The following is a 26343-nucleotide window of genomic DNA, read 5'->3' as shown; positions in this document are numbered from 1 at the left end:
TTCGCGTCTGTAGCACGTCATCTTCGTGGTGTAGCAATTTAAATGGCCAGTAGTGTAGTTACCCTAGTGTCCCATCATTGTTTGATGGATCCAGTTTTCTTACGTCCGTGTAAAGTGAGGTACTCACACTTTCATGCTTAATTGAGTTATCCTGTTAATTGCATATTAGATTGATGGTTATTCATTGTGTGACCGTTTTTCCTTATAATTCGATTGCTCTTATGGGAAGTTTCCTGTAGCTGTAGGTCACCAGGGATAGAATCTGTATCATCTCAGGTGTATGCTATTTGCTCAACCTGCACCTCAGAACATTACAGTGGCGGTATTTTTCCTCCCGTGTCGGTCGTTAGAACTGAATGCATTACGTGCCTCGGGTCTGACCTTGTGGAAGTTGTTGGCCACTGGCCGACTACTCTTGGCAACCAAGTCGATGTGAACCTCCATCCGTCGTCATGATTCACGTTGACAAGTGTATCACGATGTGCGCTGATGCAACTGGACACTGACGCATATCGTAATCACAACATCCTGATGAAGACAACACTGGATGAAACATTGGGCTCCAAAAGAACGTGAAGACGCCGTCATGTATTTGGAACGTGTTTTGAAGCAGATCACTTACTCTTTTTCTAAACTGTTAGTAGCACATTAGTAGTAAAATCAGAAACGCCAAGCGTTAATTGTTTTCGTGTAAGTAGAAGTCCTGTTTTTAACAAACAACGTTAGTAGTAATATGAGGGCCACTCTAAAAATAAAGAATTGTTAATGCTATCTATATCTTTATTCAAGACAATGTAGTCGCCATCCTAATTTCAGTATTGGTCGTAGCACTCAACAAGCTCCGTTAAGCCCAGGTTGTAGTATCAGTCACTAACGTCTTCTCTGATTTCACTGTCATTTCCGTAGTAGATTCGGCCTAAAAACTACTTCAGTGTAGGTAACAGAGTGTGATCTCTAGGGGGGCCAAGTCCGGGCTGTAGCCATCTGCGAAAAAACTACACACTTAAATTGCCGAAGCAAATTCCTTGTATCCTCTGCCGAACGCAGGCTTGCTTTATCGTGAAGAATCAATGCCTCTGACTAACAATCCAAGCCGTTTGTTTGGAACACTGCGACAGCAAGCCAGTATATTCGTAATCACTTCTCTAGCAATAAAGTCAATAAGCAGACTGTGGTATCGATCTCAAAACGCTGTTGCCAAAAAAAAAATTGGTACTTCGAATTAATTTGGCTACTTTTCTCTTTTCACTAGCGCTTAGTTTCTGGAATTTACGTTAAATTTACATCTCGTTATCAGTAAAGCTTGGGTTGTCGTACCGATTGAGACGAATCAGTGTGATTCCTATTTCTTGTTTATGTGATCATTCATCACAAGTCGAGGAACCCAACTGGCGCACGTTTCTACAGCTCAAATCAGCACTAACAATTTGGTAGTGAACTGATCACGAAATTTCGGGAAATCGCAAGCTCAGTGCATCTGTGAAACGTCGGTCATTTTAAATTTTTTCCTCAATACTTAATCCGTTTGTCACTTGCGAGGGCTCACATGAATGTTCTTCATTAGGACTATTCCGTCCGCTGATTTTGTAAGTAGGCTGTTTAGGTTTTTATATTGGTAACGCCTCGTAGCGCTCGGTATGAAAATCACTGGCTGTGCTGTGTGCAGTCTGTGGCTGGTTTGCATTGTTGTTCGCTATTGTAGTGTTGGGCAGCTGGATGTTAACAGCGCGTAGCGTTGCGCAGTTGGAGGTGAGCCGCCAGCAGTGGTGGATGTGGGGAGAGAGATTGCGGAGTTTTGAGAGCGGATGATCTGGACACGTGTGTCCATCAGAGACAGTAAATTTGTAAGACTGGATGTCGTGAACTATAATGACTTTTGAACACTATTAAGGTAAATTCATTGATTGTTCTCTATCAAAATCTTTCATTTGATAACTATGCCTATCAGTAGTTAGTGCCTTTGTAGTTAGAATCTTTTATTTAGCTGGCAGTATTGGCGCTCGCTGTATTGCAGTAGTTCGAGTAACAAAGATTTTTGTGAGGTAAGAATTCATGAAAGGTATAGGTTATTGTTAGTCAGGACCAGTCTTTTGTAGGGATTACTGAAAGTCAGATTGCGTTGCGCTAAAAATATTGTGTGCCACTTTAGTGAATGTCTGAGTACGTTCAGTTTTGCTCAGGTGTTTGAAAATCAAATAACATAGGGGTTTATCAGTACAGAAATTCATTAGTTTTTCTAAGGGAACGTTACAATTTCTATAGGACGGATTTTTCTTGACTCAGAAGGCTTATTACACTACGAACCTCGCACTTGGCGGAATGGCTAATTTTATCACATATTTTAAAATCGCACAATTGTACAATGAGCGGCTGTGGCTGCTCGATGATAATTTCATACTGGCGAAAACGATTCGAAAGTTCAGTGACATGGCAGCGGGTATAGGGGTAGAATTGCTCTGCTTGTCAGATCGAAACCTTCTTCACTTTTAGAATGATCCTCGTAATACAGATAACTTCATATTAATGTATGTCCAGCTGGCTGAACACAGCATTGAGACTGCCGACCTTGCATATTACTTGTGTTGTGAAGTATCGAAATTTTGCCTTGTATTTTTAAGTGTCTTACCTTTGATTCTGCCACATTGTATCCATATTGAAATCAGTCACCCCACTAGTGTTCTTAACTCCTCAGACAAGTTACAAATAATCCATTATACAAAATGCATCTGTCTTACGAGGTGATCGACACCTACCTATTTGCAAGACCCGGTATTTCTTTCACTTACAAGATGGCCCAGGATTAGACAGGGGTCAGATCTTACTTCCTCTGCATTTAGTGTTATAGCTATCGTTATTCATACCAGTGACATTCTTCACCGGGAATGCTTAGTTCACACTCGGTGGTTTGGGGGGGGGGGGGGGGGGGGCGGGGCAGATTATTACTTCTTGTAGTTCCACAGCCCTCTGCAAAAAGACACAAACTGCATACGGTGTTCCCTATTTCATCGTTAATTGCTTATTCAACTACATACAACTTTAGTAAATTATCATCATATTGTAGTAATATAGAATGGGATACCTGTATGTTTTTCTTCATATTCCTCTAGCATAAAAAATGCATTCAAAGCGGCTTCTTATACATAAGTATACTTGATTTATGTCACAACGAAGAACCTGACTTACAACCTACCATCCAAGTCACTAAAGTACAACAGGAGATTTCTCGTTAATTCTCGTAATTATCTTTGTTGACAGCCAAAGCTGAGATGGTATTATTTACCATTTGGAGACAGTGACTGTGAAAGGAAGCTGACGGTGGCCAGTACGATTCCGCAGCAGAAGGCGGTCTTAGGATTATCAGCTAGCCAATTACATTGAGATGCTTGGACAAGTTTTAAAATAACACTTCGAGGTAGCTTCTGTAGGCGTTTTCTTTAGTATATAAATCATGGAGAGCCCATCCTGCGCTATCTTCAAAAATGGTTCAAATAGCTCTAAGCACTATGGGACTTAACACCTGACGTCATCAGTCCCCTAGACTTAGAACCACTTAAGCCTAACTAACCTAAGGACATCACACACATCCATGTCCGAGGCAGGATTCGAACCTGCGACCGTAGCAGCAGCGCGGTTCGGTACTGAAGCGCCTAGATCCGCTCGGCCACAGCGGCTAGCGCGCTATGTTCAACTAATAGGATTTGATGTTTTAGAACCTCCACAAAAAAATCGAGACAGTGCGTTTCCAAGACCAAAATCGTAATGTTGTGTTGCTTGTTTACCTACAAGCTAGGTGAGCTACATGAAATTCTATGTGCTTTGTCCCTAATGACAAGACGGTAACAGTTTCTCATACTGTTTCGGGCTAACGGAAGTTCGATGTTCTACCAGCGTGTCGTAAGTAGTGGAGGCAACCAATAACTGTAATGTAAACAAACAATTTAAAGTAACTTACTGTGTTTAATATTGGTGAAAAAATTCAAGTTCGTGGTTTTGTAGCGACAAAATGACGACTTTCAGCAAACTGAAATCATATATTAGAAATGGGGCTTCAGTACACTACTGGGCATTAAAATTGCTACACCAAGAAGAAATGCAGATGATAAACGGGTATTCATTGGACAAATATACTAGATTATTTTTCGTATCCAGAATGGCCCGTACAGGACGTGCAACATGCTGTCGTGCATTATCCTGCTGAAATGTAGGGTTTCTCAGGGTTCGAATGAAGGGTAGAGCCACGGGTCGTAACCCATCTGAAATGTAACGTCCACCGCTAAAAGTGCCGTGAATGCGAACAAGAGGTGACCGAGATGTGTAACCAATGGCACACTATACCATCACGCTGGGTGATACGCCAGTATGGCGATGACGAATACATGCTTCCAATGTGCGTACACCGCGATGTCGCCAAACACGGATGCGAGGCTGTTGGGATCCAGCACGGCGTTCCGTATTACCCTCCTGAAGCCACCGATTCCATATTCTGCTAACAGTCATTGGATCTCGACCAACGCGAGCAGCAGTGTCGCGTTACGATAAACCGCAATCAAGATAGGTTACAATCCGACTTTTATCAAAGTCGGAAACGTGATGGTACGCATTTCTGCTCCTTACAGGAGGCATCACAACAACGTTTGACCAGGCAACGCCGTCATCTGTTGTTTGTGTATGAGAAATCGGTTGGAAACTTTCCTCATGTCAGCACGTTGTAGGTGCCACCACCGGCGCCAGCCTTGTGTGAATCCTCTGAAAAGCTAATCATTTGCATATCACAGCATCTTCTTCTTGTCGGTTAAATTTCGCGTCTGTAGCACGTCATCTTCATGGTGTAGCAATTTTAATGGCCAATATTGTAGGTTGCGTCGTAGCGAACACTGGACACATCCTCGGATGCTGAAATTCCAGTTTGTCCTACTTCACACAGATTCTCCATAGTTTCCTTCAAGCAACTGCAGAGGATGTCGGAATGATTTTTTCAACAAAGGATAAATTTCATTTTTTTCTAATTTATTTAAAGTGTTTCGTGATAGCTGCGTTATGTGGCAGCATTTATTTACAAACTGTAGGACGGAAACAATTGCTTTAGGTATTTTAGGACATACAGTGAAGCTACTTTTTTCTATATGTTCTAGTACTCTGATAATTTTACTTTATCTTTTCGCAGTAGCGCCTTTAATTATTCGGTTGCAGATATCTGTACCCAAAGCCTCAGAAATCTTTCTCAGTCTTGGTGATTTCCTTTCCGCTGCTTCCTTTTAGGATAATGCAGCAGTACATTCAGTACTTACACTGTTCGCCGCCGTTTCTCCCAGGCCTTCACCAGCAGCCAGCACGAGAGGAAAATGGCCTCCTTCACGATCACTTTGGTGTTGCGGAGGACTCTTCGCCCTGACTGCTACGAATCTCTGCCCGCTCTACAAGACCAAAGCTGCAGTCTGTAGGTGGAAATTCTCTAGGCTAAAAAAACGTATTTAATTAAAAACATTAAGTCTTTAGTGGCAATATCTTTACTTTCTACTACTGTTTGATGCCTTTCAAATCTACAGCGCAACTTTAAAGGCCTGCCTAGAAATAATGAGCGTTACAACTCTTTCACTTTTTCACGTTACGTTAACAGAGCGTCAATGTTGTTATTTCCACGTGAAGACTGTCTCAGACGGGATCAGTGAGAAAAATGAAGTATCCTAACACATTACGTGTGTTTGGTCCTGTAACATTCGTCTTCTGCATTGGTAAAAATGTTCCACATTTGCATTTACATTTTGACCTATTCTGCGTGTTTATGACAGTTCTACATGCCTAAAAGAGGCGTATTTATTCTACAGTGACGTAATGGGGTACTGAATTTCATATTACTTCCGCCTACGTACGTTGACGAAATAACATAAAAAGATTGCTTAGGAGTTACAGTAATTTACTTCTTTTATAATGGACATTTAGCATCCATAGTTGGTTATCTCCTTAATAAAATAAAAAGGAAAGAAAATAAAAGTGAAACAAAACTCTTGTTACCAACAGACTTTAAAACTGTAAAACCTTTCAGTGTTTTATTCATTGGAAGAGCTTATTAAAAAATTGGGTATTAGCGTAAATGATATGAGATTAACGCGACCCATTACATAAAGGTCGTCCCTGCTCACAGCTGCAACAAACTTGACAAATATAGCCAACCACTTGTTCATAACATCAGTTCCAGATTTACAGATGTAGAACAGCAGATGATCTGCGATACGATGTGATGAATCATCAATAAAAATCTCACAGTTTGCCATAGACAATCAGCAGTCACAAAACTTAACATACTACACGAACTAGAAATAAACAAGGAATACATTCCCCAACTCTCTGAGATGCTGTAGGTACACACAGAGAGCGCATACCACAAATTACTTTCTAAATTCCTTAATGACTGTCTCTTAGTACAACAGCCCCACAAGAAATTAATGAACATAGTTGTCTTATGGTTACCATAAATATAAACATACTACCTCATCTCCATCTAATTCCACATTCCACTTACACTGGTCTCTCCCTTCCTTTCTCTCAGCCCGCCACCCTCGTTCTCACTGTCACTTTGAAGTAGGTAGTAGAACATTTTTACCAATGCAAAAGGCGAGTGTTACGTGGCCAACCGCAGGTATTGTACACTACTGGCCATTAAATTTGCTACACCACGAAGATGGCATGCTACAGACGCGAAATTTAAGGCAGAAGATGCTGTGAGGCGCACATGATTAGATTTTCAGAGCATTCACACAAGGTTGGCGACGGTGGGGACACCTACAACGTGCTGACATGAGGAAAGTTTCCAACAGATTTCTCTTACACAAACAGCAGTTGACCGGCGTTGCCTTGTGAATTGTTGTTGTCATGCCTCGTGTAAGGAGGAGAAATGCGTACCATCACGTTTCCGACTTCAATAAAGGTCGAATTGTAACCTATCGCGATTGCGGTTTATCGTATCGCGACATTGTTGCTTGCGTTGGTCGAGATCCAATGACTGTTACCAGGATATGTAATCGGTGGGTTCAGGAGGGTAATATGGAACGCCGTGCTGGATCCCAACGGCCTCGTATAACTAGCAGTCGAGATGACTGGCATCTTATTCGCATTGCTGTAACGGATCGTGCATCCACGTCTCGATCCCTGAGTCAACAGATGGGGGCGTTGGCAAGACGACAACCATTTGCACGAACAGTTCGACGACGTTTCCAGCAGTATGGACTATCAGCTCGGAGACCATGGCTGCGGTTACCCTTGACGCTGCATCACAGACAGGAGCACCTGCGATGGTGTATTCAACAACGAGCCTGGGTGCACGAATGGCAAAACGTCATTTTTTTCGGATGAATCCAGGTTCTGTTTACAGCATCATGATGGTCGCATCCGTGTTTGGCGACATCGCGGTGGACGCACATTGGAAACGTGTATTCGTCATCGCCATACTGGCGTATCACCCGCTGTGATGATATGGGGTGCCATTGGTTACACGTCTCGGTCACCTCTTGTTCGCATTGACGGCACTTTTGAACAGTGGACGTTACATTTCAGATGTGTTACCACCCGCTGCTCTACCCTTCATTCGATCCCCGTCAAACGCTACATTTCAGCAGGATAATGCACGACCGCATGTTGCAGGTCCTGTACGAGCCTTTCCGGATACAGAAAATGTTCGACTGCTGCCCTGGCCAGCACATTCTCTAGATCTCTCACCAATTGAAAACGTCTGGTCAACGGTGGCCGAGCAACGTACTCGTCACAATACGCCAGTCACTGCTCTTGATGAACTGTGGTATCGTGTGGAAGCCGCATGTGCAGCTGTACCTGTACACGCCATCCAAGCTCTGTTTGACTCAATGCCCAGGCGTATCAAGGCTGTTATTACGGCCAGAGGTGGTTGTTCAGGGTACTGATTTCTCAGGATCTATGCACCCAAACTGCGTGAAAATGTAATCACATGTCAGTTGTAGTATAATGTATTTGTCCAATGAATACCCGTTTATCATCTGCATTTCTTCTTGGTGAAGCAAATTTAATGGCCAGTAGTGTATTACGATACTTTATTTCGCTCATTAACCCCGTCTGAGACAGTTTTCTTGTAAACAACTGCGTCGTCGTGTTAATTTTAGACTTAAAATTGAAGCAGATGCCCTTTATGTGTATGCAGTCCTTGGAAATTGAGTTGTAGCTGCGAAAGGCACTGGACAGTAATTAGAAACCAAAAATATTGCGAGTGAAGACGAAATGTTATTAATAAAATAGATCCCTAGCACAGAACCTAGTACCACGGATATCTCACGGTCTAATGCCTGTTAATAACATAATGGAAATACTATGTTGTAAACAAATTCCTAGGACGTATAGAGGACAGCCGGGAGAACTGTAAAACAACCCATCAGCACAGGTTGGTGGACGTGTACGCTTCTACTACAGGAATGCAAATTCCCATGTTTGCTAACATGGAAGGGTATCTTATGCACATTCCTGTTTTGGCTGTAAATCATTGTGAATATAACCAGCCAACTAATGATACTACATTTTACTATTAATATATAACCACCACGTGCCACCACATTGACTGTACGTCTCTACAAGGCATACCCTATGCTACAGCAGCATTTAGCATTGAGTACTGTGACAGTCAACAATCCGCGATAGTCAACATTCTTCTTAATTCATGTATTAAATCTTCATCCGCGTTGATAATACGTGGGAATAACTGCCTTGATTTTCGTATTTTCTCTTCAGAATTGCTAAATTTTGTATCCAGTTAGTAGCAGGCAGCACGAAATCAAAATGATACTGCAATCTGACAAATTCTATAATATATTCCTCTGGCATTAATTATATATCTATTCCCTGAATTCTAAGAAACACTGTCATATTTATCTTAACCCAGATGATTCATGAGATACGCGCACTTGAGACCCGAAATTTCTATCTTCGTCTATATATTTCAGTTGGAGTATCATGTTGCCTTATGTTGGCCTTACAAGCGTGCATCTCCTTCACCATCCAGCTCACCCACATTCTCCTGTGTAGCTTCCTCTTTCCCCGTTCATGATCTACACCTCTTTTGTCTTCATCTTCTTGTAGTGAAATATGAACAGTCGACTGCGCGCCCATACTGTTCTGCAATCGCGTACGTTAGAATCAGACAGCAGCAAAAATACTTCAACGCATTTGCATGTGGTGCCTTGGAATACGCGATGATGCAAGAGGATTAGCTCGAGGTTTGAACATATTGTTGCTCAAAGTATGCTCCTATAATGTCGCGAGAATGAGCGAGTGTTCGTCAACATGTCTGCAACGTCTGAGAGGGGACAGAGGTGCTAAAAGTGCTCTTACGCGATGAAGATAATCTATCGTGTCAATGGTGGGCTACAGTACTTCTACTGTGCAACGGCCAATGCGTACACTTCGTCCGTTCTGATGTCAGCCATCATTATCTTTGATACGTCAAGAACAGGAAGTGAAACAGAGTTTGATGTCTGGGAAGAACACAGGTATATACCTAGAGTTGTGTAATCTGCAATGCACATCCCCTCAGAGGAATCTTCGAAGCCATGATGAGATAGCAGTTGAGAGCCATACCACGGTAATGTTCATGATGCTCGGAGGTGGGCTGGAGGTAAAAACCTCGAGGCGCTCCTTCTGTGAAGTCTGCCTCCGCAACTGCGTGGTCAGTGTAGGAAGCTGCCATGTAGAGTTCCAGGATTCGAGTCTCGCTACTGCCAAAGATTTTTCGTTGGTGGAGGGATAGGTGCGGGTGCAGTTTAGCTTGTGATGCCAACTGAGGAGCCATTTGAATGAGAAGTAGCAACTCCAAGGTTTGGAAAGTCGACAGGACAGCAGGATGATCGGAGTGCTGACCACATGGCCTTCCATATCGCATGATGCCGCAAGTAGAAGATGACACGGCTGCCGGTCGACATCCATTGGGTCTTCAAGGCCTGGACGAGGAGTTCGTTCCCCCTGTGAAAGTGTAAGTATGTGAGTGCTGCACTCCAGACTTAGTCGACCACGCAGTCGCAATGAAATACCATCTGTCTTCCACGGTAAGCTTGCAGTCAGCTGTAACATCGTAACGTTTTATGGCCTACGACGCCACACATACCTTGGTGAATCGAATTCGGGATGAGAGGGTTTCTGAGACAGTACAGGTTATTTTCAATAGCTTCGTAACCCTCTCAAATCATGCTTTTGAAACTCAGACACCTGAAGTAAATAAATATCAGTTCATATTTTTCCATATCATTTGCCAGTTATCAGATTGCTGCCATACCTAATGCCTTGTGCCGAGTCTTTCATTTCATTTGCTACAGTTTAATGTCTCTTAGGCCATATACTTTGTCCCATACAGCGAGTTCTCTGATTCGCTTCTGGCTTGATTTTTCTCAGTCGAGAACCTCTTTGGTAGTGAAGTTGCAACCACGACCGATCTGCACGAATTCTGATTTCCTTCGAGTCCGATGAGTCTCAAATTAAAGTTTAATGTATTATAGAAAATCGCATTGTTAAAATGACGCAATATTGTTCAATAATCACATATATCCAGAACAGCTTGCACTCGGTGGAGTATTAAAATATTAATTAAACTCGAAAACAAAAAATCATTTGTCGTTATATTATCTTTGGCATGCCCTGTGCGGGCTCTTCTGATTTTTTTTCCCGTTTTACAGGGTGTTCGGCAATTCGCGTTACAAACTCTTAGGTCTTGTAGTAGGAATGAGTGCATAATATTTCGAACAGGAACACATGTCCGGAAACATTCCGTTTCCTTTCTACGAAGGTTTCAGTTGAGATGCTTAACTCATCCACTTCTGCTTGAGGAACTGAATAAAGCATGACGCAGTAGAATTATTAAGTAATCATTTGAAAGGAAACGTAGGTAAACATCCATTTATCATATAAGTACGTTTATTTGTATTAATAATAAAACATTACGTTTTGTACATAGAATATGCTGGGTTGCTTTTTGTTTTGGAAACGTAATCTCATTCAATTCCACAAGCAGAAATGGATGAGTTAAACATCTGAATCGAAACCGCAGAAATGGGTGACTTAAACATCTGAATCGAAACCGCTGTAGAACGGAAACGGTACGTTTTTAGACGTGGGATCCTGTTCAGAGTATTGTATACTCACTCCCCTGTCCTAGAAGTTTGTAACAGAAATTTTCGAACACCCTGTAAACGCTTTGAAGTTTTTCTGTTTGTCTATTTGCAAAATTTTTCTGTTTGTGCATTTGCATGGTTTTATACATATTAGTGATACTCAAAATTTATTATTTCATATGTTAGCAGCTGTTTCTTTCTCTATAAACATCTCTAACCTTCTGCAATACTTGTTACAACATCTGTTCTCCACTTTCTTTTATATCTACTGAGATAGCGAAAGTCTTTTCATTAAGAGGCTCCTAACGTCAAAGAATGACCCTATTCGGTCATTAAATATATGAACTGAAGACTGAAATGTGTTCTTGTCACGTGGCATGCTGTTTTCACAAACTCAGTCTGTGTAACTTGTTCAGGAAGTCATACGTGAAGTTTCACCGATGTGGCCCGCCTGCAGTATTTTCACTTTGTAAGTCTACAGGCTTCGATGATTCTTATAACCGCCATTACCGGTCTAAAAATAGTAGATCATGGGTTTACCAGTTTGGCAGCAAATGCTGCTATGCGATCTCGACGATGTATCTCCCGATTTGTAACGATGATATAAGAAAATGAGGCTTTCTCCACACTACTTGCGCTATATCTTACATTCACTATCATAGATTAACCAGCAACGTCCAATGAGAACAAGACACCTCTGGAGCATTTTACGATGCCACTATGGCTGCAGTATATTGGGACATGTTTTTATAAAACAGATCTGAAGATAGTCATTATAGACCGAAACCGGTAGTCTGATGACGTAATAATTTGTGATCATAGACAAGAATTGAATGAAATTTAAACCTCTGAGGTATGTGTTTCCATATTCGTACACTGCTGACTATTAAAATTACAAATCTAATCGACGGTGTACTGAGCAACATTACATCATTATATGCTATTGTGCGTAGCAAGAACGAGCAATTAATGCTTACTGTCCCCTGTGGAACAGGTCAGATGTTGAAGCGTTGATGCGTGGACGTGGAATGGAAAGTCTATACTGCCAGGTATTGTTCACTTCACGGTCCAGGTATGGTCACGCAGGACACATCAGGTCATAAAGTTTTTGATGTGCTTGCGGGGAGACTGTTCATCTAGAGAAGAAACAATCAACACACTGGTGTGCGCACATATTACGGTAACACATATAAAAATATTTACACTTATAGCTGTCACATTCTGTATATAGTCATACAGTAGGAAAAACACATGACTGAATTTGTAGATAGTTTTGGGATATACACGGTATGAAATTTAGTAACAGAACTACCTTCTCTGGCAGAAATGTCGGTTCTAGGCAAGCTGACCATTTAGTCGAAATGAACCAGAATGACTACTATGGATACGTCAGTCATTCCGTGATGCTTCTGCTCTATAACAGAGCCCATTATTCATAGTAGCTGGTAAGTGGTGGCATGCCAGTCTCTCGGCAACCCATGAGCAGAGGTGGGTGAGAATGAACAGGTAACGAACCGTTATGAAAGGTAAGGCTTACAGAGGCCTCGACAATAGGCCACAGCCAATGATGAGAAATGTGACGCGAAGAAGCGATGATCATGTTTTGCACTCAAAGGCACCTCGAAACCTGCACTCCAGAGGCTGGAACCAATTGAGAATTAAGAGTGTATCCTCTTGGGGCCAAATGCCTTGCCGCACTGGTGACACCGGTTCCCGTCAGATCAGCGAAGTTAAGCGTGTCGGACTTGGCTAGCACTTGGATTGGTCATCGTCTGGGTCTGCCAAGAGCTGTTGGCAAGCAGGGTGCACTCAGCCCTTGTGAGGCCCGTAGAGGAGCTACTTGATTGAGGAACTACCGGTCATGAAGACTGACAACGGCCGGGAGAGCAGTATGCTGACCACATTCCCGTCCGTATCCACATCCGGTGACCAAGGGCTGAGGATGACACGACGGTCGTTCGGTACCGTTGGGCCGTCAAGGCTGTTTGTTTGTTTGAGTGCATCCTCCTCATGGCCTCCATATTTGGATACGTGCGTCGTGATGTTGTATGCAGAGCTGGAAATCGCCTTAAAAAAACGAATTCTTGCCATTTCTGTGTCTATTGTTGTCGTTTCGGCGCCCCCTTGTCTGGCCCCGCTCTCTGTTACCGCATCAAGCGAAGCCGCAACCATGGCCCTGTAATTAACACATCGCAATGCTCTATGTGTTATCACACTGTCCTGTGTCCAGAATCCACTTGATATATACAAGTCTATTTCCTTAATTTATGGTACTTAACCTAACTGTACGATCCTGCACCTCCTTGCGAACAATACATCTGTACAGCTGCATGGGACAGCTGGCAGCCTGCATGCCATTAGTATGACCCGCCTCAACCTACCGATGTCATATTCAGAAGGCATTCGTAGGATTTCGATCGACAGGAACAGAAATATCGCAGAACGATAAACCACACTTGCTCCTAGACATTTCTCCTCCTTACACGAGATCTACGACGGTCTTCTCACAAACAAACGACACTGAAATGCGAATTATGAATAAGATACCTGGTGTGTAAGTTTTCCTTTCACAGAGAATGTAAAAGGGCGTTACATGTTACATTATTTTTCCCGTTACACTGGAATGCTGATCAGTCGTATATGATTCCGATTTGTTGACTGCCGCATTCACAGTGTTGCAGTTTTAATGGAGAGGTGATTTTTCTTTCATTCTGTGATGAAATTTGTTTGTAGGTTTCTTGCGTCCACAAAAGGACGTTTATAATGGAGTGACCAGAAATTGCCTTTGGTCTGACAACAGTGACCAACACGTAACATATGTTTTATGTGCAGGCGGATCGTCCACACTGGGCTGCAAGCTGCTCCTCTGCTGGACGATCTCCAGACGTCCGACATCATGCACATGGTGTGAGTACACATCTGCGACAGGCAACAGCAGCTAACTGCGAGCTTATGGTACTAATGCAGATTTTAGCCTACGCAGATATAATTGCGGTAATAATGTTTTGTTCTTACATCCAGCCTTGTCCATACTTCTATCAAAAAGACACTGACGTAACGAGAATTTTAAAAATAAAGAATTTTATACGTTTAAACAAAGCACAATGATGAGCAACGATACGATTATGCCCTTACTTTTAGTGAAGTGAACAGCGAGCTTCGTATACAGCTAAATGAGGCTTTAGAAATCTCATCACCATCCTCATAATCGGCTACACTTACAGCAACAGCTTCGTAAACCTGATAAATATTTAATGAGATGCCACAATCATATGTATATTATCAGGGATTCTATATATGAGAGCAAAAATACTGATAAATGCGTCTAATTCTGTGCTCAAAATTCGTCATCAAAAATAGAATATGTAATTTAATTTGTTTTGAGTCATAAGTTTTCTGAAGGGTATGATGTGGCCAGCTAATATTTCCTGTCCTATAACAAACTCTTCATCTCCTCATTTTTTTATCAGTACACTTAATTTTCAACTAATATTCTCTTCGTCTACAGTTCCCCACAAGCCACGGTTCATTTTCATACATAGCGCTGCTCCAGGTGTGCGTTATCAGTACGCTTAATTGCCTTCTACGTGTTTGTCACATTCACAGAGGATAGCAACATCATCAGCGCATCTTTCAGTCTCTTGAGGCTGAATGCTAATCCCAATTCCTAACCTTTCTTTTATTTCCTTCATTAATTCTTACATATATACACTAAACAGCAGTGATAAATACTGCATCCCTGACTCATGCCTTACGTCTTTTCTGATGAGGACTTCTCTATTTGCCATTCATACTTACTGTTCTTGACCGTACAGATCACACGCCTCCTTCTATAACACAGAGAGATTGTTTAGAGGATGTCAAACATCTTGCGCAACATCACTTATCGTACTGATATACACTCCTGGAAATGGAAAAAAGAACACATTGACACCGGTGTGTCAGACCCACCATACTTGCTCCGGACACTGCGAGAGGGCTGTACAAGCAATGATCACACGCACGGCACAGCGGACACACCAGGAACCGCGTCGAATGGCGCTAGCTGCGCAGCATTTGTGCACCGCCGCCGTCAGTGTCGGCCAGTTTGCCGTGGCATACGGAGCTCCATCGCAGTCTTTAACACTGGTAGCATGCCGCGACAGCGTGGACGTGAACCGTATGTGCAGTTGACGGACTTTGAGCGAGGGCGTATAGTGGGCATGCGGGAGGCGGGTGGACGTACCGCCGAATTGCTCAACACGTGGGGCGTGAGGTCTCCACAGTACATCGATGTTGTCGCCAGTGGTCGGCGGAAAGTGCACGTGCCCGTCGACCTGGGACCGGACCGCAGCGACGCACGGATGCACGCCAAGACCGTAGGATCCTACGCAGTGCCGTAGGGGACCGCACCGCCACTTCCCAGCAAATTAGGGACACTGTTGCTCCTGGGGTATCGGCGAGGACCATTCGCAACCGTCTCCATGAAGCTGGGCTACGGTCCCGCACACCGTTAGGCCGTCTTCCGCTCACGCCCCAACATCGTGCAGCCCGCCTCCAGTGGTGTCGCGACAGGCGTGAATGGAGGGACGAATGGAGACGTGTCGTCTTCAGCGATGAGAGTCGCTTCTGCCTTGGTGCCAATGATGGTCGTACGCGTGTTTGGCGCCGTGCAGGTGAGCGCCACAATCAGGACTGCATACGACCGAGGCACACAGGGCCAACACCCGGCATCATGGTGTGGGGAGCGATCTCCTACACTGGCCGTACACCACTGGTGATCGTCGAGGGGACACTGAATAGTGCACGGTACATCCAAACCGTCATCGAACCCATCGTTCTACCATTCCTGGACCGGCAAGGGAACTTGCTGTTCCAACAGGACAATGCACGTCCGCATGTATCCCGTGCCACCCAACGTGCTCTAGAAGGTGTAAGTCAACTACCCTGGCCAGCAAGATCTCCGGATCTGTCCCCCATTGAGCATGTTTGGGACTGGATGAAGCGTCGTCTCACGCGGTCTGCACGTCCAGCACGAACGCTGGTCCAACTGAGGCGCCAGGTGGAAATGGCATGGCAAGCCGTTCCACAGGACTACATTCAGCATCTCTACGATCGTCTCCATGGGTGAATAGCAGCCTGCATTGCTGCGAAAGGTGGATATACACTGTACTAGTGCCGACATTGTGCATGCTCTGTTGCCTGTGTCTATGTGCCTGTGGTTCTGTCAGTGTGATCATGTGATGTATCTGACCCCAGGAATGTGTCAATAAAGTTTCCCCTTCCTGGGACAATGAGTTCACGGTGTTCTTATTTCAATTTCCAGGAGTGTATTTTTTTCGCGTGGCAAATCCTCTAAAGATGACTCGATTTTTCTCAAATCTTGCTTGTATCATCTTCCTCCACTTTCTATCCTGTAACTCTTCCTTGTACTCAATACCCTACCATCAAGCGTGAAGGTGCAAAGGTTAAGACACTTCATACACTTTACAAGGGCGGCGACCTAAACCCCCATCTGACCATCGAGATTTCAATTTCAGTCGTTACATTAAGTCTATGGATTTGAAAACCATGATGACTCCCTTTAATAGATGTTTCCCTTCCCGTTAGTACCGAGTCCCATTCTGTGCTCTATAACTGATTGCCTTGTCATATTTGGGACGTAAAACTCTTTGTTCGTTTCCCTACCATAGGATTCCATCATGGTATTCCATCATGCTTACTACAGTTGCTTCTCCCGTTTAGTACTGAATTACGTGTCCAATTCTCTCGTTTACTTCTACAATATCGTCATTTTCTATTTGTCTGGTCGGCATGTGTACATGAGTTATAGTTGTTGGCCTTTGGTTGGTTTACGTTCTTATGAGAACATTCGTACCGCTGAACTGTTCACTATAAGTCATTTATCTTACCATACTACTCATTAAGAATCTCCCGTTGTACCATTTTGTGAGGCTGTCAGTACCACCGTATTTTATCCTGTTGATATCATGCTATATTCGTCTTTATATTCTTAAATTTCATTTACGAATATTGAATCCAGTTTCAGCCGTTCTCTAACGCTTACCTTTAACCAATGAAAAGATCATCGAGACACATTTTTTATTGGTGGACCAATGCTCATATGTTTAATACGATTTTTCTGTTTTCTATTTCAGGGATTTGGACAACAATAAAATTAAAAGGATTGGCAGACGGTGGATCAAGCTGAAAGCCGAACAAATGTAAGTGGAGCCACAAACCAAAATAGTTGTATCCCAGAAGGATATTAATGAATATAATTTAAATCGTGTATTGCGTGCATGACACAAATTTAGGCTCTATATAACAATAAGACTGAATCATCAATTTTTTTGCATGATTTCGTAGATTGCATTAGTTCGTAGATTATCCTAGCCTCTATTGTATACTCTTTTTCTTGTTCTACAGTTATCTATTACCTTTCCTTTCATAATAGTTGTATAAAGGCGAAAACGTGGGAGAGTAAATAATTATGATATCTCGTTATACTGATCTACATAGATATTGTTTGCTATACTTCTTTTTCTGTCCTCCTGTTCGACGGAAGCTTCTTATCCACAAGACCAAAAGATAGTACAAAAAATTACCATGAATATTTATTATTTTTACTTTGTTGTCACTTTCACACATGACAATTTGGGGTTGTAAAATATCGTCAGTATATCTTTCAATCATTATGAGTTAGTTTAATTTTTATACATCTAGTTCTATTTTATATTTGTTACTATATTTGTAAGTGTTTGAATCAGTTGGTTTCTCCATAGTAATGAGTCAGGTGAGGATGGACACATATACATAAAATGCCAAATAAGTTACGAAATTACTTTTGTAACCAGCAGAGCCCTATGGCTTTGGCCTTTCTTCGACTTCTCCACGTTATCTTTTAACAGGATAACGCAAGACCACATATTGCACCTGCTGTCCTGACCTGCCTCAATACAGAGGATGTTCGACTAGCTATCAGCTTCCTCAGATCGCTCACTCACAGGGATCATCTGGTCACGGACTGTCTAGAGACTGGCACGCCACCACTCATCAGCGACTACGATCTCTAAACTCTAACCTAAACTTTGTAGATCCTAAAGAAACTCTCGCAGTGTTGTTGTAAAATAGGTTTTGGTCTCAATCCAGAGTGCTTTAATTTTTTTAAAAAAAGATTGCTTTCGCTACTACGTGAATCAGTATTAGATTTGACTGTAACAATTGAAGGAGTAACCTATTTAATTTACCAGCAAAATTTACATACTATGTCATATGACAAATATTTTACCTTGTGACGTAGCATGTAAATTTTGTTGATAAGTTGGACGCGTTGCTATTGAAGCTGATACCATTACACCTTAGAATGGTTCGTGCACAACGGAAACGGGTAGTTAAAAAAACATTCTAGATCGACAAAAAAACCTGTCTCGCATGAAGTTGAAGCCCAATGGAATGAAATATCCTTATCTGTCATCCAAGCTCTTATTCATGCCATGTTTAGCCAGGTTAAGGGCGTTGTTACTGACAGAACTGTACTAAAACTTGCACCCAACTGACATACAAATTTAACCACGCGTTCTCTGTAGTGTAACGTGCGCGCACAGTAAGCAAAATGTTGTGTTGCAAATTTAGTATACATCAATGTAATTCAGGGAGAGTTTTCGGGGTCTTTCATTAAGTACTCTGAGAATGATGCATTCTTGTATGGGCTGTGATCATTAATCAGCTTTTCTGTGCAGTAACAATGGTGTTTCCAAATAATGACCGAAGTCTACTAACACTGTTGCTTTATTCCTTTACCCGTGTTGGATCATTAGTACCTGGTAATAATACTAATTTACCAATAACATAGTTCACGGTTGCATAAAAGCAGTCCCAGTAATATGGAAGAAATTTAGTCTAAAAACGTACACGTTTGGTAAATCCCTCTGCTGTTTACCTTTTTCCCTTGTATCTGGAAATACGTTTATATACCAAACTATTGTAACACCCCTCTGTCACTTAGCTTTTTTTCTTATTTTTGCAAGTATGTTCTTTGACCAACTCAGACTTATGCTGCTGCAATATAAGGTATCGTTTTTCTTAATCTACAATCATTCTGACACAAGATATTGAACTGATTACGTAGCTTTCTTAGGAGTGATGTGACTTTACTATTGTGACTGAAGTGCAGATTGTCGTATTGCGGATCACTCAGGCGACTGTGCAATTAGTGTAAAATCAAAAAGTTTGGAAAATGCAAATTTTGCTATCTTCTCCATTTGGATCTTAAGTTCGTTGCTTGGATTTGTGATATTCATAGACTCGTTGAATTGAGGTAAAACAGCGATTCACATTTCCACATTTAAAAATGTGTCGCACGAGGATTTAGTAGAAATTTATGGAATGCAGTGAACCGTATTTTGAAACGTTACGTATGTTCACCATTGCTGAATGGTACGAAGATTCGTAAATCGACTTCCTACACAAGTAATACTTTATTTTAACATCATTCAGTGTTTTACAGTAACATCCATCCTCGTCATCAATTCTTATAACATGATAACGGAAAAGGGCTGTGGAAAATTGATGAATTTAATTTTATTTCATTCATGGACACATTTCAAAAGCCTTCCATGCTACAACTCTTCTGATTGTCATGTCTTAGTGAAACCCAGTCCTCAGGTGAGGACTAATGAATATGGGAAAGTACTGAAACACAAGGCGATGTATGACTGTTACGTTATTGGTTTTACTGTTCTCAGGTTGCTCAATTACAACGCACTGGAGGCGGTGGAAGCTGAGGCTTTCTGGGGATCGCACATCGCCACTCTGTGAGTAAACTTAGTTCATCCTGAGTTCTTGAAACAATGCTATACTGTTAGTCTAATGTTGCTATGCCTTACAATTTCAGGAGTCTCAAAGGTAACAGGGCCCTTTCACATCTCGACATGGACGCATTCGTCGGTCTCAATCATCTCCGTCGCATGTGAGTTCTGATATGATCCAGATCCTCTAAGTGTTTGCGTGTGTGTATATGTGTGTGTGTGTGTGTGTGTGTGTGTGTGTGTGTGTGTGTGTGGGTGTATGTGTGTGTGTGTGTGTGTGTGTGTGTGTGCTGTGTGAGTGAGTGTGTGTGTATGTGCGCGCGCGCGCAACAGAGGGGGGGGGGGGGGGGGGAGGGGGGGACACAGTAGAAAATTCACGCTTCACTTATGCCTATAGTAAACCAATGACTTGGGCAGCCAGTAACAGACCTTGTCTTTTGACATTCACCACTCACCTAACAGCAACAGTGCACCCATTACAGTTACCACACAGAAAAAAATGTATTACTGAAAACTACTGCCATGTTCAACAAAGAGGAGAAGCAGATTGCAGTCGATTACGTAGTGTTTCTCCAGAGTATGTGTAGGAAACTAACAAGCTTTTGTTGGTTGTATCATCTAAAAATAAGTGCAGTCTTGCATTTACTCTTTATAAATTTATTTTGAAGCTTCCTGTAAGAAAATTAAAATCATCTAGGGGACATTCAAACCTTCGACACAGAAGAACTGGAGAGAATTCACACATTGTGGGAAATACATTTTTGTTCCTTTCCACCCATATGTATTTTAGATATGAAACGACATTACGTTACCATGCAGAAGGAATTTAAAGATTTTGTTGGCAATGAACGAGCAAAAAACAACGATCGACAGAAGGGGTTCATTGTTCTGTTCGTCAAAAAGTGCTTAGTACTATATTTGCAGGCCTGGTGCACGTGAAGAAATTGATGGTATGAATAGTCGCTCACGTTTTTCCACTGACAGTTGCAACAATTTTCTTTGGAATTGAGTGGAATGATGATGGAGACTTCATACATTACTGAAACGTTCATTGGTTAACTCAGAACGCATGCCAGTAACGATTTCTCGATTTAAAACTAGCTGTTGAATTTATGAAGGAAAAAAGGGGAGCAGGAACGAAAATTATAGCATCCGGAATGGAGGCTTACTTCGCATTTTAAGTGGACTTCACTGCACACTGCCCACCTTAAGACATTGCAAGGTTGCTTCTTTTTGATTTCATGTGGATGCATTTAAAAAGAAATTCGTGTAGTAGAAGAGACACATTCTCACACAGATAGTTCAGTTCCATAAGCTCACTGGCTTTGATGTAAACGTGAGGTTTGAAGACTTCATTTTGGCCCTGAAACAATTACAAGTTTAATTTTATAAAGATTCCGAGGACACTGTCAAATTAACATCTGTTCCTGAGCTTTTTTTGACACTGTTTCAGTTGAAATAACTCCTGTGCATGTGCATATGTAACTGGTGATCTGCAAGGTAAACCCAGATGTAATCACAACTCTTTTTGCGTTACAACTGTCCAGAACGTCTACATTGCGTTCCTCAGGTGGAGTTTCCATGTCTCCATAATGAGGTTGCTAAAGTGCCACAATATTTCCACCTATATATCTGTGTGAAAGATCTTTCGTGGACTGTGAAACTAATTAAATCACTATTACGCGACAACGTGCGTCTGTCTGTATGCCGGCAGTTTGTACCAGATAAAGATTATGTTATGTCTTCAAAGCGCCAAAAATAATTCAGTCATACTGAAAATTGTTTTATTTTTGACCTGCGTTGTTGAGAAATGTGAAATACAGAATCAAGTAGCATGCAGTGCACCTGCACTATCTCGTAAATGTGGTGCGTTCACAGTTTCCCCATCTTCCCTCTCCTTGCAGTGGGACAACGTGGTGTGGCTGTGGGGGAAATTAGGACCAAGGCTGAGCGCTTTGGAAATCGTTCCCTGGCCATGGCTGGCTAGCTGAAATCTTGGCCTCGTCTACCCGAAGCCAAGATCACAAATATCACCAGGTGGCCATTTGTGCATCTCTTCTTGCTCGTCATCGATTGTCTCGTGAACAACACGAACCTTTCCAATCCTGCACCGTTATTGATGACGAGAAATGTTGTCTTTATGCGAATGTAAGGAAAAGAAAGGAGTGAATGAGCCCAAACAATATAGCATCTCCCCATACCGAGACCTGTGCGCACCCACAAAGATGATGTTATGCATTTGGTGAAACAGCAACAGTGTGGTCTACTACGAATTGCTCCCCTGAGGTGAAACCAACACTGCAGACATTTATTGTCAACTGAGTTGTCTGGCAGACGGAATCCAAGAACGACGACCAGGAAGACTGCATGGAGTCATACTACTTCACGATAGCGCCCACCTGTTTTCTGCTAGACACGTCTTATTCACCTGATCTTGCTCTCGATTTTCACCTTTTCCGTTCCCTATCTTTCTGGATGAAAATTCTGTCCGAACATGGCTCGTTCTTCACCTCAAAACCATGTGATTTTAACATTCGCGAAACCGAAAAGTTACCGCAGCCTTGGGAGACTGATGTAAAGAATATACAAGTGATGACTTCAGTCTCTTTTATGTGTATCCGTTGCGCTTATTAAACTTACGGAAAAACCCTGAGTACTTATGCAACAACCCAGTATTAGTCTGTTTCAGGCTTTGTTTTGGTTCCTGAGGAAGTGTGCATTCCATGGCAAGTTTGTGTCAAGAGTTAGTCCTAAATATTTTACTGTGTCAGAGAGAGGGGCGGATTTGTTCTAGGTGGATATGTCGGTTAATCAGTCAACTATTAATTAGGACAATGCCAAATAAACGTAACAGAAAAAACGTGCTGCATTGCTCGCAGCGCCTTATGTTCACACTTAAAGTTTTTCATGTCTCTTAATGAATAAATAAACAAAAAGCTACTTTTTGCCTTGTCGGCAAGCCTTATTGATCAATTACATGATTTCACCTCATGGAAAATTCTGACAGAGAATCTGTGGCTAGCGAGTACGTGTGTGGAGAGAGTTGCAGCAGCGGACGCCATGTGTGTCGGCAGCGACCTGTCGGAGACGGCGGTGACCCAGCTGCCGACACGCGGACTCGAGGGCATCGACGAGCTGCGCCTGCAGGACACCAGCAGCCTCAAGGTGTTCCCCTCCGTCTACAACTTCGAGGTGAGCGCAGCGGACTAATTAGCCAATACTTCTCTCAGCTCAAATGCCATTAAAATTAAATGGACGGCTGTAAGGCTTCGACTACATAGAGCAACTGAAGTAGTAAATGATTTATTATATATATATATATATATATATATATATATATATATATATATATATATATATATATAGGGTGAGTCACCTAACGTTACCGCTGGATATATTTCGTAAACCACATCAAATACTGACGAACCGATTCCACAGACCGAACGTGAGGAGAGGGGCTAGTGTAATTGTTTAATACAAACCGTACAAAAATGCACGGAAGTATGATTTTTAAAACAAACATACGGTTTTTTAAAATGGAACCACGTTAGTTTTGTTAGCACATCTGAACATATAAACAAATACGTAATCAGTGCCGTTTGTTGCATTGTAAAATGTTAATTACATCCGGAGATATTGTAACCTAAAGTTGACGCTTGAAACCTCCGACGTACAGTTGCGTGATGTAACAAACGCGGGCCACGGTCGGCGAGCAGCATCTGCAGGGACATGTTTACGATGACGACCGTGTTTACGAGTGTGGCTGTAGTGCACTGTTGTGGGCTGGTCTAGCTGTCGCAGTGTCCGCATGTAGCGCTTGCTGCTGTTGTTATTCTGCATTCGTCTCCGCACGCAGACCAAATGCAGTACACCATGTTACCAGACGTCTGTGTTGGTTTAATGTTGTAGGAACTGTGACCATGGTGTATTCGAACTCTGAAAAGGCGGAGATGATACTCATCTATGGCGAGTGTCGACGAAATGCAGCTGAAGCCTGCAGGGTGTATGCAGAACGGTACCCGGACAGAGAGCATCCAACGTGCTGCACATTGCAAAACATCTACCGCCAACTGTATGCAACAGGTATGGTCGTAGCACGCAAACGGGTCCGTAACAGGCCCGTCACAGGAGAAGCGTGTGCAGTTGATGTGTTAGCTGCTGTTGCCATGAACCCACACATGAGTACACGGGACATTGCGGGAGCCGGTGGACTGAGTCAAAGTAGTGTCATGCGCATACTGCATCGTCACCGCTTTCACCCGTTTCATGTGTCGCTACATCAGCAATTACATGGTGATGACTTTAATCATCGAGTGCAATTCTGTCAATGGGCATTAACAGAGAATGCGTTGCAGTTCTACCTGTTCACCGATGAAGCGGGTTTCACAAACCACGGGGCATTGAATCTACGGAACATGCATTACTGGTCCGTGGACAATCCTCGCTGGCTGAGACAGGTAGAGCGACAGCGACCGTGGGCTGTAAATGTATAATGCGGAATCATTGGCGACCACCTCATTGGTCCTCACTTCATTGCAGGGGCCCAAACACCTGCAATATACATCGCGTTTCTACAGATCGATCTGCCAACGTTGCTCGAAAATGTCCCACTGGAAATGCGTCGACGTATGTGGTAGCAGCATGATGGCGCACCTGCACATTCCGCAATTAACACTAGGCTGACCCTTGACAGGATGTTCGACGGGCGTTTCATAGGACGTGGAGGACGTAAATTGGCCGGCCCGTTCTCCTGATCTTAAACCTCTGGACTTCTTTCTGTGGGGTACGTTAAAGGAGAATGTGTACCGTGATGTGCCTACAAACCCAGAGGATATGAAACAACGTATTATGGCAGTCTGCGGCGACATTACACCAGATGTACTGCGGCTTGTACGACATTCATTACGCCAGAGATTGCAATTGTGTGCAGCAAATGATGGCCACCACATTGAACATCTATTGGTCTGACTTGTCGGGACACACTCTATTCCACTCCGTAATTGAAAACGGAAACCACGTGTGTACGTGTACCTCACCCCTCATGGTAATGTACATGTGCGTTAGTGAAAAAGACCAATAAAAAGGTGTTAGCATGTGGACGTAATGTGCTGTTCCAGTCTCTTCTGTACCTAAGGTGCATCACCGTTCCCTTTGGATCCCTACGTAATTCGGTGCTCTCCGATACACACGATCGAACAGCGGAGGAGTGGTACTCAAGCGTCAACATTAGGTTACAATATCTCCGGATGTAATTAACATTTTACAATGCAACAAACGGCACTGATTACGTATTTGTGTATATGTTCAGATGTGCTAACAAAACTAACGGGGTTCCATTTAAAGAAAACGTAGGTTTGTGTTAAAAAACATACTTCCGTGCGTTTTTTATGGTTTGTATTAACCAATACACTAGCCCCTCTCCTCACGTTCGGTCTGTGGAATCGATTCGTCAGTATTTGATGTGGGTTACGAAATATATCCAGCGGTAATGTTAGGTGACTCACCCTATATATACACTCCTGGAAATGGAAAAAAGAACACATTGACACCGGTGTGTCAGACCCACCATACTTGCTCCAGACACTGCGAGAGGGCTGTACAAGCAATGATCACACGCACGGCACAGCGGACACACCAGGAACCGCGGTGTTGGCCGTCGAATGGCGCTAGCTGCGCAGCATTTGTGTACCGCCGCCGTCAGTGTCAGCCAGTTTGCCGTGGCATACGGAGCTCCATCGCAGTCTTTAACACTGGTAGCAAGCCGCGACAGCGTGGACGTGAACCGTATGTGCAGTTGACGGACTTTGAGCGAGGGCGTATAGTGGGCATGCGGGAGGCCGGGTGGACGTACCGCCGAATTGCTCAACACGTGGGGCGTGAGGTCTCCACAGTACATCGATGTTGTCGCCAGTGGTCGGCGGAAGCTGCACGTGCCCGTCGACCTGGGACCGGACCGCAGCGACGCACGGATGCACGCCAAGACCGTAGGATCCTACGCAGTGCCGTAGGGGACCGCACCGCCACTTCCCAGCAAATTAGGGACACTGTTGCTCCTGGGGTATCGGCGAGGACCATTCGCAACCGTCTCCATGAGGCTGGGCTACGGTCCCGCACACCGTTAGGCCGTCTTCCGCTCACGCCCCAACATCGAGCAGCCCGCCTCCAGTGGTGTCGCGACAGGCTTGAATGGAGGGACGAATGGAGACGTGTCGTCTTCAGCGATGAGAGTCGCTTCTGCCTTGGTGCCAATGATGGTCGTATGCGTGTTTGGCGCCGTGCAGGTGAGCGTCACAATCAGGACTGCATACGACCGAGGCATACAGGGCCAACACCCGGCATCATGGTGTGGGGAGCGATCTCCTACACTGGCCGTACACCACTGGTGATCGTCGGGGGGACACTGAATAGTGCACGGTACATCCAAACCGTCATCGAAC

The 26343-nt window shown here is 43.3% G+C and overlaps 1 protein-coding gene across 1 annotated transcript in view; it reads left to right on the top strand.

The window, feature by feature from the left end:
- The window catches only part of LOC124613388 (follicle-stimulating hormone receptor-like), a 233223-nt gene that overhangs the window by 47436 nt on the left and 159444 nt on the right, over positions 1-26343 (top strand). The window contains exons 2-6 of the mRNA XM_047142091.1: positions 13950-14024; positions 17255-17320; positions 19844-19912; positions 19993-20067; positions 22981-23098. Coding sequence (XP_046998047.1) covers positions 14014-14024; positions 17255-17320; positions 19844-19912; positions 19993-20067; positions 22981-23098 — 339 coding nt within the window. The 5' untranslated portion in view covers positions 13950-14013. The remainder of the gene's footprint in view (positions 1-13949; positions 14025-17254; positions 17321-19843; positions 19913-19992; positions 20068-22980; positions 23099-26343) is intronic.

The sequence above is a fragment of the Schistocerca americana genome, chromosome 4 (genome assembly GCF_021461395.2).
Source record: "Schistocerca americana isolate TAMUIC-IGC-003095 chromosome 4, iqSchAmer2.1, whole genome shotgun sequence".
NCBI classification, from domain to species: Eukaryota; Metazoa; Arthropoda; class Insecta; order Orthoptera; family Acrididae; genus Schistocerca; species Schistocerca americana.
Note: the sequence above shows the minus strand (reverse complement) of the source record. Positions and strands in the feature narration are given on the sequence as shown.